Raw genomic sequence first — 18,188 nt, forward strand, 5'->3', positions numbered from 1 at the left:
GCTTATTCATGTGATGCATTCAAGTGACAGCTAATAAAACAAATAATCAAAATAATCAAAGTCATTATTTTGAGAATATTAGTGATCCTGTTACACATTTGTACTTACAAATACCATTCAGGGGGTACATATTTGTAGTTACACAAACATTAGAACTGTATATACTGGGAATCAATGTGTACTTGCACTGAGTTTTGTTATCGGTATCTATAGCATATCAGTGGCTGTTTGGGACCATCCTGCACACTTTGGTCTCTGACACATACTTTTAGGGCATAGAAATTCAATATACACACAATAGGGTGCCAACACTTTTTGTGGACCCCTAACAATACAAAACACACTACTCGTGGAACAGAGGCGTATCAAAGACATTTATCCAATTAAATCCTTATAAACTTGAATTAAAGCTAATGAATAAATCGCAAGGTGTTCTTTGCCAGGCATGTGCAAAGTGTAATAGCCAAGGCTGCTTTTATCAAAATCATGGGAAAACCAATGGCTTATTAAACAATAATTATATCATAGTCAATGAGTTTATTATTATTATGTGCAATGTAGTTTTTTTGTTTTTCAGTTTGCATTGCCTTAACTAAGTTTACTGTTTTTGTCTTCCAGTAAAACATACTCCTAATATTTAGATGGTTTAATCAAACCTGTAGGATAATTTAAAGTAAATATTGTGCAAATATACTATGCTTATTTTTTTTTTTTTTTTATGTTTTGCAGGTTGGAACATGCTAAAATGCATGCCAAACACAAAGGGCATGAAGCTATGCATGCAGAGATGGTTCTCATTCTCATTGTCACACTCGTCATTGCCCAACTTGTCCTGGTTCAGTGGAAACAGAGACACCCCAAATCATACAACGTGAGCCTTTTTTTTCCTCTTTTAAAAAACATTTTTTGTATAATTAAAACACAACAAACCTGGTTTTCTTTACAGGATGTCTGTTGTTGTTTGTTTTTGAAATCATAATCATAATTTTAACCAGAAAGAGCCTTTCAGGCTCTGATGTTGGATGACAAATCCAAATGCTACATATCTCTTATTTTCAGTTTATTTTAAATGTTTATGTTGGAGTAGATACAGTAAATGAACTGAGCCCACAGTGGAATCACATTTAGAAAATAAGGTTAAATGCAACTTTTCAATCGTTTATTTGTTGCAAATCTGAGTTAACATTGTTCATGTCTGAAGTTTAGTCCACAACATCAGTGGTGTAACTACAGACAGTGCAGGCTGTATAGCCGCACTGAGTCCTGTGTGATGTGGGCCCCCTAGTGATGAACTTACTATATTAATGGTAACACTTTACGGTAAGGGTACATGAATTACTGTGAATGGATACATCATGATTTATGATTTATTACACATGATCATTATGTTTTCTTTGTTTACAAAAAAAAAGTTAAAAGAAAATGTTTACTATCCACTTTGGATATAAATAAACATGAATTGTCTTGAATTTGTTCATAAAAATAGCATTATTTTGTGCAGGTAAAACTACTTGAATTATTAAAAGGATAAACAAAAACTCCATGCATGCAAACAGGCTGAAAACAGTTATCAATTAAATTAAAAACTAATGTTTTTCAGTAATTAAGTTAACAATCATTTTCATATATTCTTCATAGTAGCCTGCAGGTAAACAGACGGACCCCAGCTTTGGGGAATCACACCACAGCATGTGAATTCTGTTCCAAATCCAAATACAGTAGTCATCATTAACTAAGCATTAGCTTCTTATGACTTCATAATGTGTGTGGTCCCTCAACTAAAGTGTTGACTTGGTTCTTTGAAATACTGTATACCGGTATGTTATTAATGATTGCATAATTGTAAAATGACATGAATATGAATATGAAAATTTAAGCTTTTGCACACAAAACACAAAAGGACTTTGATTTCAACTTTCAGCTTTATTCTTAAACAGTAAATTAACAGCAATGTCTGACAAGAGAAGGAATTTAGTACCATGAACTTGTATTTTATGTAAAATGTGGTTCTACAAAACATATACCTACATTTTCACAGGCACTGAAACATACAATACTGACATATTTACACCATCTAAACAAACCAATACTTATTTATTATCAGCATTTAAACCTACAATACTTGAATCCTTTTGAATATTGAAATTGCCTTATTATTTTTATACTCTGCTGTCGTATTCATAGCTTTCAATTATTTTGTTGTTGTTGTTGTCGTTTTTTCAATTTGGTTTTCATTTGCATTAATAAATAGTTTAATTGTTTACTTAATATTAAATTCTAAAATTTGATATCTACTTTTTCTCTGACATGCTGTGACTGAACATAAAATGACCATAAAATACACTAAAGATGCAGCACATTTATAAAAGGAATCAATTTTGTTTGTGCGCTGTAATCCAAATCTTCAGAATCCATGTGACTTTGAGCAAAAGAAGCAAATCCAGTGCTTTATTCAATGATCTTCATCTACATCTCAAGCAGAGAGTGACCTACAGCTCACCCTAGCTGCAAAGCCTCTGCTGACTGACTCAGTCCAAATTTAAGTGTTGCCGCTTCAATAAACAATAAACACAGGCTCTTGCATGTGTTGTCAAAAATTGCAACAAAGTGTTTCTGGTGAGGTATGTTTAAATGGTGCACATGTATGGAACTCTGTATTATTAAATATGTCTTTGCATGTAACGTGTACAGATGTTATAACGCCTGTACACTTTTTTTGCGCCTGTACGTGTTATTTTGTGTACAAACTTTATTGTTTTGGCTAATGGTAATGCTGAAAACGTCCAAATTTGCATAAAATTGATCAAACAATAGTGACATAAATCTCAGCTTAATGATTTGTCATTAATCAATCAATCAATCATTTTTATTTATATAGTGCTTTTAACAACACAGGTTGCATCAAAGCACTGTACAGTATAAGGTAGAAGAGTACAATGATAGGGATGTATAATGACGAGAGTGCCCAATTTCTTATTAAATGCAGAGACGGTCTCTGTAATCAATTCGACGTTAAATCACTAGTAGTTAAGTGTCTCCAACCAAGCAAGCCAGAGGTGACAGCGGCAAGTAAACAAAACCCCATCCATACAGAATGGAGAAAAAAAAACCTTGGGAGAAACCAGACTCAGTTGGGGTCAGTTCTCCTCTGACCGGACGCCCAGTACTTAACTTCCAGTATTAATAAATAATACATATAAAAGTGACATACCAACATGCATACCAATGCACTTGGTCATACGTCATTCTCTTTCAAGTTATGTCAGCACTATTTGTCGTCACATGATTATGACAAATCGTATTACAACCTAGAAGGAGATGGTATTTCAAAATACTGGTACATACAGAGTCATGGCATTGAGGAATTCCACTGCAAACTACACTGTTAACGTTAATAAACTATGAATGGTAATTTTCCAGTGACCAAATGTACTAAATTCCCACATACCTGTCAACTAATGGTACAATACTTTCATTTCTCAAACTTCATTGCATTATCAGAAGCAAAGTTAAATCTTTGTATTAAATTAAACATATAATCCTTTCTGGAGCTCATCTTTGTTTCAACCTGAAGTGGCACAGAGCACACTTTTTGAACTGTGATTTGTCCACAGGCTATATAATTCCAATCATACATAACACAAAATATCAATTACGTATATTTTAATTTATTTATTAATTATTCATTCGTGCTCTGTGGGGGGAGGAAGGAGAGGGTCAGTGTATGGTTTTAGGAGGGATTCATGGAAGGTGGAAGAGTGTTATTGTCTAGGGAGGTGAAGCTGGTAGGTGATGTTGTTGATTCAGTGACTGATAAGGAAGGGACCCATGTATCGAGACACAATCTCCTGGTTGGTAGATGGGATGGCTGGATCTCCAGGTGTCTGCCTGACGCTTGTGTCTCCTGACTGCCTGCTGGAGATGGACATGTGCCATACCCTCTCACTCTCTCAGAACCAGTAATCTACAGCTGGGACTTCTGCTTGATCACTGGTCCAAGGAAACAGAGGGGGTTGGAAAGCTACAACACAGTGAAAAGGGGTTAGGCCAGTGGTATTTTGACCAAAGGAAATTTTGTGCATATTCTGCCCAGGGTAGATACTGAGAGTGAGAGGGTTCGTTGGCTACCTGGATGCCCAGTTCTCAGAGAGGTATGGACTGAGTCCTGAAGGGGTAGTCGGAGTGTGGATGGTATGAAAAGCTTCCCTTGTGTACCTCTTGGTGTATCAGGTTCGGTTAGGGTGGGCTCAGGTTCCTCCAGTTCGGGGTCTGGCTGATGTAAGCGGGAGAGTGCATCCGCTTTGAGGTTCTTATGGCTGGGTCGATAAGATATTGTGAAGTCAAAGCAGGTGAAGAATAGGGCCCATTTGGCTTGACGGGGGTTAAGTCGCTTGGCATCACGGAGATATTGCAGGTTTTTGTGATCAGTTATGATGTCAAACGGATGTTTAGCCTCTTCCAGCCAGTGATGCCATTCTTCAAGAGTCAGTTTAATTGCCAGGAGTTCCCAGTTATCCACAATCGTAATTCTGCACTGGCGGGGACAACTTTCTGGAGAAGTAGGCACAGGGATGTGATTTAGGAGGTTTTCCTTTCCATTGCGACAGGGTGGCACCTACACACAGGGTGGCTGCATCCACTTCCACTACGAAGGGTAGGTTGGGATTAGGTTAACATCTTTTTGCCCTGTTGAAAGAGAAGAGAAGCTACTGCTACCTGACTGTAGTGGGCAATGAAGCGGCGATAGAAGTTTGCAAACCCCAAAAACCTCTGTAGCTCCTTGATGGTGGTTGGAACTGGCCAGCTACGTATGGACTCCACCTTCTTCGGATCCATACGAACACCAGTGGGGGTGAGTATATAGCCCAGGAAGTGTATTGTGGATTGGTGCAGCTCATATTTCTCAGCTTTTAGGTACAGATGGTGTTGACGTTGGAGGACTTAAATGACATGACGTCGGTGTTCTGACAGATTGGGTGAGTATATGAAAATGTTGTCTATATAGGTGATCAGGAAGAGGTCTCGGAAGATTTCATTCATAAAATTTTGGAAAATGGACGGTGAGTTGAAGAGCCCATACGGCATCACCCAATATTCATAGTGGCCAGTAGGGGTAATGAAGGCGGTCTTCTACTCATCTACTTTGTGGATACAAATGAGGTTGTACACACTTCTGAGATCTCATTTTGTGAAGAGTCGGGCATCTTGGAAGTTCTTTCAACGCAGCTTTCACCAGAGGCAAGGGGTAGGCGAACTTTACCATCTTGTCGTTCAGGGTTCGATAATCTATGCAGGGCCTAAGATCCCCGTCTTTCTTGGCCACGAAGAAGAAGCTGGATGTAGCAGGTGAGGTTGATGGTCTAATGAATCCCTGTTGCAGAGCCTCCTCTATATACTCCTCTCTCTCCATGAAATATATCTGACCTTTGGGCAGTTTGGCACCAGGTAGCAGGTCGATTGCACAATCCCAGGATCGGTGAGGTGGTAAGTGAGTGGGACTGCAGATTTGCTGAAAACATTGGTGAAGAATAGGTATTCAGGTGGAATGGGAGTGGTGGATAGGGTCTCAGAAATTTCGATGGTAGTGGAGTGACACAACAGAGGGGATGGATCTAAACGGACTAGTAAGGACAGACACTTTGCTTTACAGGTTCTACTCCACTTCAGCACTTCACTTCCAATTTATTTTAGGCTGATGTTGCTGCAACCAGGGCCCACCCAGCACCACATCAACAGTGGCCTCCTCCAGCACCAGTAAAGTGAGAGTTTCCTGGTGGAGACTGCTGATCTGCAGAGTGAGTGGTGGTGTGTTGTGGCGAACTAGACCTTTTTGAAGATGATTGCCCTGGATGGTGGTGATCAGGAATACAGAGTCTGGTAAGGCTGTGGGATGAGATAAGGTTCTCTGCGGCTCCCGAATCAACCAGCACCTTGACTGGGAAAAGTAGTTGGCATACTGGAGGTTAGCGGGAATTTGGGAAATAGAGGGTTGTATGGTAGTGACACTCACCGCTGGAGAAATGGGACAGGATTGGAGTGGATGCGTTGGGGAGCCGCAGTATAAACATAATGCTTCTTACAACCAACAGGATCTTTCATAGGCAGTAAGATAAAAGCTGTCCGTAATCATAGGTTCTGATACTGGGAGTTATGTGGTATTCGATAGAGATTTGGGTGTGGACAGTTATGTTATGTGCTGAGCAACGCAGGTGGCTTTTCAAAGGAATGGTTCCAGTCCCACAATGAAACACAGAGAGAGGAGTGGTGTCATTCCAGCCACTCCTAATGGTGAGTATACGGAATCGTATCACATATTCGTGGACGGGTAGTTCTGCCTGCCCATGCTGAAATAGTTCATGCACTGTCAATGCCCCAGAAAATCATCCAAGGAATTCATCCATAGGCTATCTGTGGTCCACAGTGCCTCTGCCCACTGTAAAACTCTACCAGAGAGAAGGGAGATGATGAAGAGGTTGCATCTCTAAGTACAAAGAACACTGGAGAAGGAAGCCCTCACAGGTGGTAGCTTCCCTGGTGAACGTGGTGGGTCGAACAACAGGATAGGTTGGACTGGTAGGCAGAGGAAGAGCATTGCAAATGGATGAATGCCTTGGTAGGGGTCCGTTAGTGGATTCTCCTGTGGAGGGCTTACCTTCTCTCACACTCTGTTCAAGAAACAGATTCAGGATTCAATCAACACAGAAGTTTATTAACAAAGGGCTGAGTTTGTCTTACCGATCTGGTAATAAACAAAAGTTCAACAAAGCAAAAATAAAGTCTTTCCCTTCTAGAAGATTAGCAATGCAGAAGATTCCTTGGGTTAGCAGGCAGCCGGGCAGAGAGGTGACCAGAGTAGCGTGTGCAACCTTGAGATCAGCCTGCAGGTGCGGGTGATTAGTACTGGTGATTGTGAGCGGGACCAGGTGAGAGGATCATCAAGTGAGGGAAGTGACGGTGTGACAGCAGGTCTCTTTAGCTTACAATAATTGGCAATGAGACTGTTGCTTTAACCAATCAGCAGTGTTGGGCTAGTTATTTAAAGAATTTAAATTTACTTTTACAGTCAGAAGTTATTACAAACACTCAAGTAACATTCAAGTAGAAGTTTTGTATTAATCTCATTATTTATCATATGTAGCTTGAAGTTATTTGTATATATTTAATAAAATCACAGTTTGCAAGAAATTATGTAATTTTTCAAAAAGATATTAAATTATACTTATATACCCCCTAGTTTTACAAACAAGGCTTAAGCTAGTCCCAGACTAAAATGTGTGTTTGGGCTGTCTTAACTAAAAATATCTTGAAATATATCATTTCCGTTGTTCTATGTCAAGATGGATGGACACCTGTAACGTTTCCTAAGACTTTTTTGTATTAGTTGCTTAAATATCTTAAATTAACTAAGGCCTAGTACTGCTTTGTGAAACTGGACCATTATGTAGCACATGCTAATCAGAGGGATGTGGGTGAGATGTAATTTCAGTGTAAAGTAAAGCCACAACTTCATATCATCTTTTTAATATAATCTAATATTTCTATCTGCTTTTGTGTAAGCCTTTTCATGTTCCAAGCTTGCCAGCTGCACTAGGGGCTTCACATGTATGTGCAAGTCATGAAAATTGTGAAAATAAATATACAAATTATTTAAGTTCTGCCTCAAGAAAATTAAAGTAACCATGAATTGTATGTGTAATTACAACACAGTGATTTTGAAAAAAAATTTGTAGGTCTCCGTAATCAGACACACCCAATTTAGTTCTTGCAGTCTCTACTAATGAGCTGATAAGTGGAATCAGATGTGTTAGATGAATGTGCAGCTTATCCAGGACAGCTTTAAAAAATGCATAAAGAACGCTATCAGGCAAAAGTTTTTGAACAGTAAGGTTTGTTTTTGAATGTTTTTAAATAAGTCCATTCTGCTTACCAAATATTTTAAAATGTTGAAATATCTTAATATATTTTTATTATTGACCCGACTGGTCAATATCTCTGCCTGAGCCTTCTTCTGATTTCAAAAAGTAACACAGGCCTTAGTTACAGTGTTTCATTTGACTGGACAATAATCTATGACAAGCTTTCCTCTCATTGGTCAATTCCTGGTAGAATTCCTGAAGCACTACAAACAGCGATTGGTTCATTTGTGGATGTCACTACTCGGAATAAACTTGACTGACAAGTTGGAGCCACTGGAGCTGATGTCAAAAGACCGCCTTTTGTCCAGAACTTTCTCGTTCTCTGTTCCTGGCTGGTGGAACGATCTCCCCGTACATATCCGGAATGCTGGATCTCTGTCAATCTTTAAGAAACAGCTGAAAACTCACATCTTTCAGCAATACCTGACCTCATCATAAAAAAAAAAAAAAAAAAAAAGTTTTTACTCACTTCGCCTCCCCCCTTGTTTATTCCTTCCCTTCTGGCATGTGCTAATTTGAACACTGCCTGTGACTGGGTGTTACAAGCACTTACTTTGTTTGTCTGTTTGTCTCTCAAAAAAATGAATCGCTGTTGTACTCTCAATTGTAAGTCGCTTTGGATAAAAGCGTCTGCAAAATGACTAAATGTGAATGTAATAATGACTATCCCAATCACATGTTGGTGGGTGGAGTTACTGTAAATAGCCACTGCCAATAAGATGGGCTATTTGCACTTAGTGTAAATAGACACTCCGTTTATCTTTTTTTGCAAAAATATGTAGTGATTTGTTGATATTTGAAAACTCTTTACAAAACCAAAAAGCTGTTAAAGTATTTACAAAAGGAAAGAAAAGAGAAGCAAAAAGATTTCACTAACAGCATGTTTTTTTAAGGTAAGGAGACACCTTTTTAATGTAACAACTCACTGATGTAGACTCCTCATAAAATATTGCTGAATGAAAATAAACTATTAAGCTCATGAAGGGCATATATAAAGTTAATTCTTGTAAATATCCAGTAAGGTTCTACCATCTTTTTATCTGTGCAAGTATGTGAATGTAAAGGCAGTACTGTGAAAACCAAAGGTTAAAGGTCCCATCAGGAATTTTAGGGGATGAAGCTGTAGACTCCTGCAACTAACACACTGGTTTTCAGTATTTCAAAGAACGAAGTCACCACATTAGCGGGGGGGTGCACACAGTGAAGTCATGAGAACTTCATGCTTAGTTAATGATGACTACTGTACTTCAACAGAATTCACATGCTATGTGCTGTTATTGGCACATGGTGGGGTCTGTTCACTTACCTAGATGGCTATAAAAACATGCTAATTAATTAATTAAAAAAAACATTAGTTCTCACAATTAGTTCTTTAGGCTGTTGTAGCCTGTGTGCATGAGTATAATGTGGATTTTTGTAAAGTAGCTTTACCCAAATAATGCTATTTTTGTGCACAAATTCAGGACAATTTATATACTTATACGCCAGGGTTCTTTAAATCTTACCCTTAAACTCTGCAGTGCATTGGACCTCCAGGGTAAGATTTGAGGAACCCTGCTATATGCATTGATTTATTAAAAGTACATAGTAAAGACACTTCTTTGTTTCTTTTTTCTTGTGAACAAAGAAAACATCATGATCATACATAATACAAATATAAATAATGCATTTATCATAAATAATTTATTATCTTAGTTAATCTTAGTTATCAAAGTCTCTTTGTTCAGTATCCAACACTTTTTTCCTTTCCATTTTACTTCTATGAAAGTGATTCATAGTGCAGATTTATTTTTTAGAGCCTTTTTCATTAATTTCTACAAAGGGTACCAATAATTTTAATGCATAAAGACTGGAGGCGTAACGTTAATCTAAGGTTAAACCTGCATCCTGCTAGGATTAATTTAAGCCCCAAGTAGTCTTCCTTTTTTAAAACCTACTTTTAAAATCTGAACTAGATTAAGACAGAGACTATTTAAAACCATGACGGAGAAAACAGATTTGTTTTAATCTGGTTATATCTACCTTACATTACTGACACTCTATTCTCCAATTTTATACTGTTAAGTACTTTGACACAATCTGTATTGTTAAAAGTTCTATATAAATAAATAAAAGATGTATTTAATAATCCCAGTCATAATCATATTCTGCATTGTTGTTTGTCCTGCTTGTACTACACACTGAAGAGATAATCAGTGTAAAAGCACTTATAATAATATACAATATATAATATATACACGATATACATAAACAGACTAAAATGTTATAAAACCACTTTTTTCCCTACTTGGTCAAAAAAAAGTATTTCACTCTGCCCGTGTCTGATTATAGTCTTGTTATAGATTTAAACTCCCTGCCTCCAAGAATGTCCTCTGTCAGTCACAGATTATGGAAAGTAAAATCTAAATCTATAGGAGTAGTTAGATTTATCCACACATTATATATTTTTTTAAAGCTTCTTTATTTTCAGCATTTTCAGAATTTATTTATTGCATTTACAAAATATGCTGTATATTGACTTAATGAGACAAAACCGGTAGTTCTATGTGAAATCAGACATTTGATCACTCCAAAGCCAAAGCGGCATGATCATTAGGCCTCATATTAGACTGTGTGTACAGATATACAGATATGAAAAATAAGAAAGAGATTACATAGGATATTACACTAAATAGTGGGAGTGTTGCACTGAGAGGCATTCGGAAGGCATTAAACAGTTCAAAGAGATTGTGGTCAGAACATGAGATCATGCACTTCCCAAAATAAGGGATACAGGACTTTTTTTTCTAATGTTGATGATACACTGGCCAACTTTTTGTGCAATGTAGCCTGGCAAGCAGGTGAGACACAGGCCCAAGACTGATCTGAACTATCCAGATTTGTTACCCATGCATTTTCAATTGGAAAGTGCTCAAGCAACATCGCTCAAAAAAGTAGCTCAACAAAATTTCTCAAAAAGTTGCCCAGTGTATCATCAGCCTGAACTTACTTAACAATTGGGAATTTCCTTTGCAATGTGTGTTTTGTATTTATTTATTTACAGGTTATAGATAGTTTTGTTTTTTTTTTCTTTTCAAGTTGGTAACCCTTTTCCAAATGTGGGTGGTTCCTCTGTACTTCACGACTAAGCTGCACTGGTGGAGGTTTCTGGTGACATGGTTCATCTTCTCTGTTGTTACGGCCTTCATCTCTTTTCGTGCTACCCGCAAACCCCTGGACGGCACCACTCCAAGGTAACAAGAAATGGAAAAAATTTATTCATATTAGGACCTTGAGCACAATGAGATTTTGGTGACTTTCTCTGTCCCAATTTGTTACTTTTTATCAGCTGTCTCTGTTAATATTGACAAAAATGATACTGCAGTATTTTGTGGAATTTTGACAACATTTAGACAGGATTATTGTGAGGTGTATTTTTGTGCCAGTACTTTGGCTTGTTTAGGTCTGTCATGCACAAGTTACTCCCAAAGCTTTTCATATTCTGTGTAATGGTAGTTTCACAGCAGTGATATGGTTTTCTACTAAGCTATATTTGTTTTCTATGAAGTGGTATTTGTTTAAAAATAATGAAAAAAAAAACAAAAGCAAAGTGATACTTTAAGTATGACACATAAGCTCTCAAGAGGTGGTAACAAGTCACTGGTTTTAAGAGTCATTCCTTCATTTATTCATTCATTGAAATGCCTGTGTGATATTTTGGAAATTCAATTTTCATTTAAATTAAACTCTCACCTGCCATTTTGCCTGCTAAATTAAGTAACCTGCCATTTTAGAATATAAAAATATAAAAAAATATATATATATATCAGATATAAACAAGATTTTCAAGTCACAGCTTAGATTTAAATTGATTTAAATTGTTATATTAATACTTATATGTAATACTTACTTTTATTAGCAAATGTTCAAGACATCAGACCAAAACCATATACCATACAGAAAAGTTATAAGTTAATAGGTATAAGGTCAGGGCATACAGTACATATTTGTTCCAAGTCACTGGATTTCAAAGAGTGATGCTGTGGCATGCGTTATTTTAAGCAGTAGTAGCCATCGTTGGGTGCTAACAGTGTGTTCAGCATTTCAAGACGACCTTTTTTACACTGTGTGCTAATGTTTATGGCTTCTTATAAGGGAAGGGCTGTAATAATAACTTTTTTTTTCCAAGTCATGCGTTCCCTGAGAAGTGAACATTGTTGTTGTTAGTGCCATGCTTTACTATTTGAGGGATCTATAGAAAGGATAAAATAAAATCATAATTTGCAAGGCAAAATGGAAATGGGGGTAAATTACTCTGAGCAATTAATTCATTTATTATTATTTTATTATTTGCTATTTATTTTTGGGGTGATACTGTATTCAGACATTTCTTGGTGAAATGTATATCTTGGTAATTTTACTCTATTTTATCTTTCTCTCTATACAGGCTTGTTTATAAATGGTTCCTCCTATTGTACAAGATCAGCTACACCACAGGCATCGTGGGCTATACTGTTGTTATGTTCACTCTCTTCGGCATAAATCTTATATTTAGGTGAGTTTTTAAGCTTCATTTTTAAAAGCACTGAATCATTTTGTTGTCCTTGTTTTTGTAAATACTGATTTTAGGTCAAAATAAATAAGAATGTATAGGAAAGTGTTTGTTTTAGATTCTAACTACTGCTGACCATCATTATCATGGAAGCATAGCAAAATAAAAAAAAATTCATTTCTTAATGCTTCCTTTTGAGGAAGAATTGTGGAAACGCATAGGTATAGATTTGTGTGCTACAAGAATAAATAAGAAATAATACAAAATAAATCTGATTTCATATTTAAATGTGGTATGCATAATATAGTGCATTGCTTTACAACTTGACAATCCAACCAAGCCAAATTAATCAAATTATTTTTATTATTAATATTTTTTTATCATGTTCTTAATCATATTAATAGGTTTCACAAGCTAAATGGTTAAAAGGTTAATGTTTGATGAGTAATAATCCAATAGACCATTTTTGGCTATGGGAACAGTCAAGCTGTGGAACTTTAAATACTCCAGTTTAGAGTAGGAAAAAAAAACAATGAAGTGCCGAGAACTACCATCCATCCATCTTTTGCTTATCCGGGGGTGGGTTACGGGGGCAGTAGGAACACCTAGAATTCCCTCTCCCCAGACACTTCCTCCAACTCCTCTGGGGGGAACACTGAAGCGCTCCCAGGCCAGCCGAGAGACATAGTCTCTCCAGCGTGTCCTAAGTCTTCCCTGGGGCCTCCTCCCAGTGGGTCATGTTGGAACACCTTCATTGGGAGGCGTCGGGGAGGCACCTGGAACAGATGCCTGAGTCACCTCAGCTGGCTTCTCTCGATGTGGAGGAGCAGCGGGTCTACGCCAAGCTCCTCTCGAGTGACTGAGCCCCTCACCCTATCTCTAGGGGAGCACCCAGCCACCCTATGGAGGAAACTCATTTCGGCTGCTTGTATCCAGGGTGGATGAAGGTCTCACTGTCAGGACTTGGAATGTGTTCCAGAAGGTCACAAAACAAAAAGGTTCCTGCTGGGAGGCCTGGTGATCATCACAGTGACCAATCGAGTTTGTAAATCGAACACTTGTGCTTATCTATCTAATGATTTATGCTGGAAAGAGTTGCTTTGCACATCTGGTCCATTAACAACTTTGGACAACAAAAAGGTTCTGTGTTCAATGTTGAGGAGGTTTGATCAGTAAGAGACAAAGGCCAGGAGGCCATCCAGATACTCGGGTATCATAGGATGGGCATTGTTCAGTTTTAAAACTTTAGGAGCTTCCTCTGGAATGTGAGTCTTTTGCAGCTTGTGTGTTTGCTCACTGAGGTCCTACACCTGTGCATCACTCTGCCTTATTGGAAATAAATATATTTGGGTATTGGATTATCTTTTTCTCCATCGCCTGCCTTGTAGCTCATATGACAAAGGAGAAGTTGAAACATGCATATATGTCAATATATCAAATCATTTATCAATAAGTTTGTTTGCTGAATTTCCAAAATAAAAATTTCAGGTTTCATGGGAAGATTTATAGCTATAATCAGGAAAATACATATAGCCACCTCTATCCAAAGCACCTGTACCATTGCATAGTCTCACATGCAATGTCTGGAATATTCAGGTAAATTATATTCAGCCTAACTGCAGTAATATATGTTCTCATGATCCAGTTGTACTGTATTAATTTTAGATAACTTTTCAATGACTCTAGTTGAGCTTTCATACATATTCAAGATTCAAGATTTTATAGGTCACATACATTTTATACAAGTACAATTTGTAGTGAAATGTTAGTCTGGTACACTGTGCAAAAGAGAATACATTAAATATATTTAAATGTAGAAATAAATACAACAGAAATATACATCAAATAACAATAATCTATGATAATAAAATATAGAGTATTAAATATATGTATGTACAATGTAAACAGGTTAAAAAGTAGCTATGTAGAGGTAGACAATGTATTATGTGCAAATGTACAAATATGGATGTTATCGATTAAAGTGCAGATGCAGTGAGTAGCGATGGCATTATACTATCAGAGTTCTTAGTCAATTGGGGGAAGAAGCTTCTTTTGAGTCTCTCTGTTTTGGCCAACAGACTGCAGACTATCGTGTACCAGAGTACAGCAGACAGAAGAGAGGATTTGCAGGGTGTGTATTGTCCATGATGATTTTTGTAGCTTTGATTACACATCGCCTGTTGTAAATGTTTTGCAGAGAGGGTAGAGCAGAACCAGAGATGCGTTCAGCTAAGCGAACCACTCTCTGAAGGGCTTTGCAGTCATTGACAGAACAATTCCCATACCATGATGAGATGCACTGAGTCAGTACACTATGGCACCAGTATAGAAAGTTTTCAGAATCACGGGTGGGATCCTGAATTTCCTCAGTTGTCTCAGGTGGTATAGACATTGCCTGGCTTTCTTCACCTGTATCTGTGTGTGCCGAGTCCAGGTTAAGTCCTCAGACATGTGTACTCCTAGGTACTTGACACTACTTACTCTCTCCACCGGTGTGTCTCTGATCACTAGTTTCACTGTACTGTCCTAAAGTCATACACCATTTCCTTGGTTTTGCTGACATTCAGACTGAGACCGTTTGACTCACACCACGTTGTCACCTTCTCCACCTCATCAAGATAAGCTGCCTCATTGTTGTTGGATATGAGGCCCGGTACAACTGTGTCGTCCGCAAACTTGATGATGGAGGTAGAGCTATGAGAGGAGACACAATCATGTGTATAAAGGGAGTACAGCAGGGGGTTTAGGATACATCCCTGTGGCACCCCTGTAGTCTGGGTGATGATGTTGGACATAGTCTGTCCAACCTTCACAACCTAGGGTCTGTCCAAGAGAAAGTTCAGAACCCAGTTGCTGAGGGAGGAATTCAGACCAAGGTTCCTGAGTTTGGATGCAAAAACTAAAAAAGTAATATAAATGAGAAAATATAAGTACAACACCCTTCAGTCTTCTATAATAGTACATTTTTGCTGCATTCATGAAATAAATAAGGGATCTGGTTTTGAGTCATAATAAATATATTTGTTAAGCATTCATAACATGAGTTAAAATGGCTCACTATTTGGCAGGTATGGCATCAACACTCTTTTATTCACATATTTATAACAACTTATCAATGATTTGTAATGCATTTTTAATTGAGTTATGTCATTTATGAACACCTTTATGGACCCTTTATAAAAAGGGAACCTTAATGTAAAGTGTTACCGAATGAATAGAGTAGCCATCAAGTGTTAGACAGTGTTCTAGTTACATGTGGGCTTTTATGTCCCATAATTAGTACCTCTGTTTTTCAGAATTTAGCATCAAGAAAATACTCATCATCCAGTTTTTTATATCGACTTTTTATTTTATTAGTTTATCAACTTGGTGTGATTCACCGGCCCGCAAAGAAATATATAGTCATGGCCAAAAGTTTTGAGAATTACATAAATATTGGAAATTGGAAAAGTTGCTGCTTAAGTTTTTGTAATAGCAATTTGCATATACTCCAGAATGTTATGAAGCGTGATCAGATGATTTGCATAGTCCTTCTTTGCCATGAAAATTAACTTAAACCTGAAAAAAACTTTCCACTGCATTTCATTTCTGTCATTAAATGAGCTGCTGAGATCATTTCTGTAATCGTCTAGTTAACTCAGGTGAGAATGTTGACGAGCACAAGGCTGGAGATCATTATGTCAGGCTGATTGGGTTAGAATGACAGACTTGACATGTTAAAAGGAGGGTGAAGCTTGAAATCATTGTTCTTCCATTGTTAACCATGGTGACCTGCAAAGAAACGCGTGCAGCCATCATTGCATTGCATAAAAATGGCTTCACAGGCAAGGATATTGTAGCTACTAAGATTGCACCTAAATCAACAATTTATAGGATCATCAAGAACATCAAGGAAAGAGATTCAATTCTTGTTAAGAAAGCTTCAAGGCATCCTGAAGCTTTCTTAACAAGATATATATATATATAGTATATATAAGTATAATTTATTTTGGACCAAACGATTTAGATTGTTTAAAAGTTTTACTTACTTAACTTGTTATCTTGGCTAATTGCATCTTATTTCGTAACAAATACTTCAGCATCTATAAAACATCTCAAATAAAACATTGTCTTCAAAATTTTATTGTACCAAAAACGGTGATTAAATGTGTACGTGATATTGCTGTACTTCAGACAGAACATTGCCACATTATATTTAATATCTTTATGGGTTCACATTTTGGTAAATCATTTGGAATATTGTTACAATATGATACTGGTATATATATTTTACTGTACAAACTGTAAACACTGTACAACTGCCCATTACGCAAAAGTTTTGCATAAAGACAAAAAAAGATAACATTAAGTCATCTGAATTATTATGACTCCAGATATTTTAGCGTAAACTTCGTATTTACATTTGTTATCTCAGTGTAATACCAATTTGTGTTCTAATAAAATCATATAAACAAGCACGCACACATGCACAACCATTTCAAGCCAAAGAGAGGACTGTCTCTATTTTAATGTGGCAATATATATTCAATATTCAGTATTCAAAATTTTCACAGAATTTATAAAACATTATTCTTTTCTTTTAACGAAGGTGGTAATAAAATAAAATTTAATTATATGTATAACATGCTGTAAAAAATTATAATTTATTGTTTTAGTTGACAATAAAAATATAATATATATATATATATATATATATATATAATATAATATATAATATATATATAATATTTTACATTATTCTTGGAACAATGATGTTCATACCACAAATTAAATGTCCCAACAAAATTAGTTTTTCTCACTCACAAGAGTGAACGGTCTCCTCCCCTCAGACCCAAAGAATCATAACACAGTAAAACATGTAAAGCAAATCATTTATCATACATCTTAATAAAGTATTGACCATTTAAGTTAGCTGAAATTATAAATCACATCAATCACATCCCTTCTTTTACAGATGTTAATACATAAAATGTGATTATAAACCATACACATTTACTATAGCTTTACATGACAATATACATTTTTCTGTGAACATTGACGTCCATCCTGCTAATGAAATGTTTCCAATAAATAAATAAATGCAAAAATAAAAAAATAAAAAAATATATATTTAAGTTGAAATCTAAACAAAACTCAGAGATCCTCCCAGGGCAAAACACCAGAGTGAAAAGGACTGAATGCTTCTCAGAGCATTCACTACGCTTAAATAAAATAACACATGCTCTGTTGATCAACATGTTTCCTGAGAATATTCAATTGCACTTAAAAAGTTAAATAAAAAAAAAGCATATGACCACTTTTCATGTAAGGCGATAGAAAACACCCAAGCTGTTCAAACGTATATACAATATGTTACATTTTAAGTTGAATTCTGTTTTGTTTAGGTCTGTTTGGTTTTTACTTTTCGTAATTTTACAAAGATTTTTACAACTTCAATTCAAGTCCTTGTAAATGTAAAGCTAAAACATGATTATATGTTGATGCTGCAGCACAGGGAATGCCAACTCCAAACAATCACACACACACACACACACACACACACACACACACAAACACACACACACACATACATACACTGACATCATTCAGGAAGGTTCAGGTCAGCTATTGCCTTTGCAAGAATTTTTTTTTTTTTGTCTTAAAATCAAGATTTGTACATTTGTAGAACACTAGCTGCTTTTAATACTGCTTTTATACTTATTTTAATGCTCAATTAAAATGTCATCAAATGTAGTTTCATT

General features: G+C 36.5%; 1 protein-coding gene across 2 annotated transcripts in view; it reads left to right on the plus strand.

The window, feature by feature from the left end:
• The window catches only part of rnf121 (ring finger protein 121), a 57,945-nt gene that overhangs the window by 15,641 nt on the left and 24,116 nt on the right, over positions 1 to 18,188 (plus strand). For both annotated transcript variants that reach the window (XM_043221846.1, XM_043221847.1), the window contains 3 exons: positions 730 to 871; positions 10,995 to 11,149; positions 12,343 to 12,450. In XM_043221846.1, coding sequence (XP_043077781.1) covers positions 730 to 871; positions 10,995 to 11,149; positions 12,343 to 12,450 — 405 coding nt within the window. The remainder of the gene's footprint in view (positions 1 to 729; positions 872 to 10,994; positions 11,150 to 12,342; positions 12,451 to 18,188) is intronic.

The sequence above is a fragment of the Puntigrus tetrazona genome, chromosome 21, assembly GCF_018831695.1.
Source record: "Puntigrus tetrazona isolate hp1 chromosome 21, ASM1883169v1, whole genome shotgun sequence".
In the NCBI taxonomy this organism is placed as follows: domain Eukaryota; kingdom Metazoa; phylum Chordata; class Actinopteri; order Cypriniformes; family Cyprinidae; genus Puntigrus; species Puntigrus tetrazona.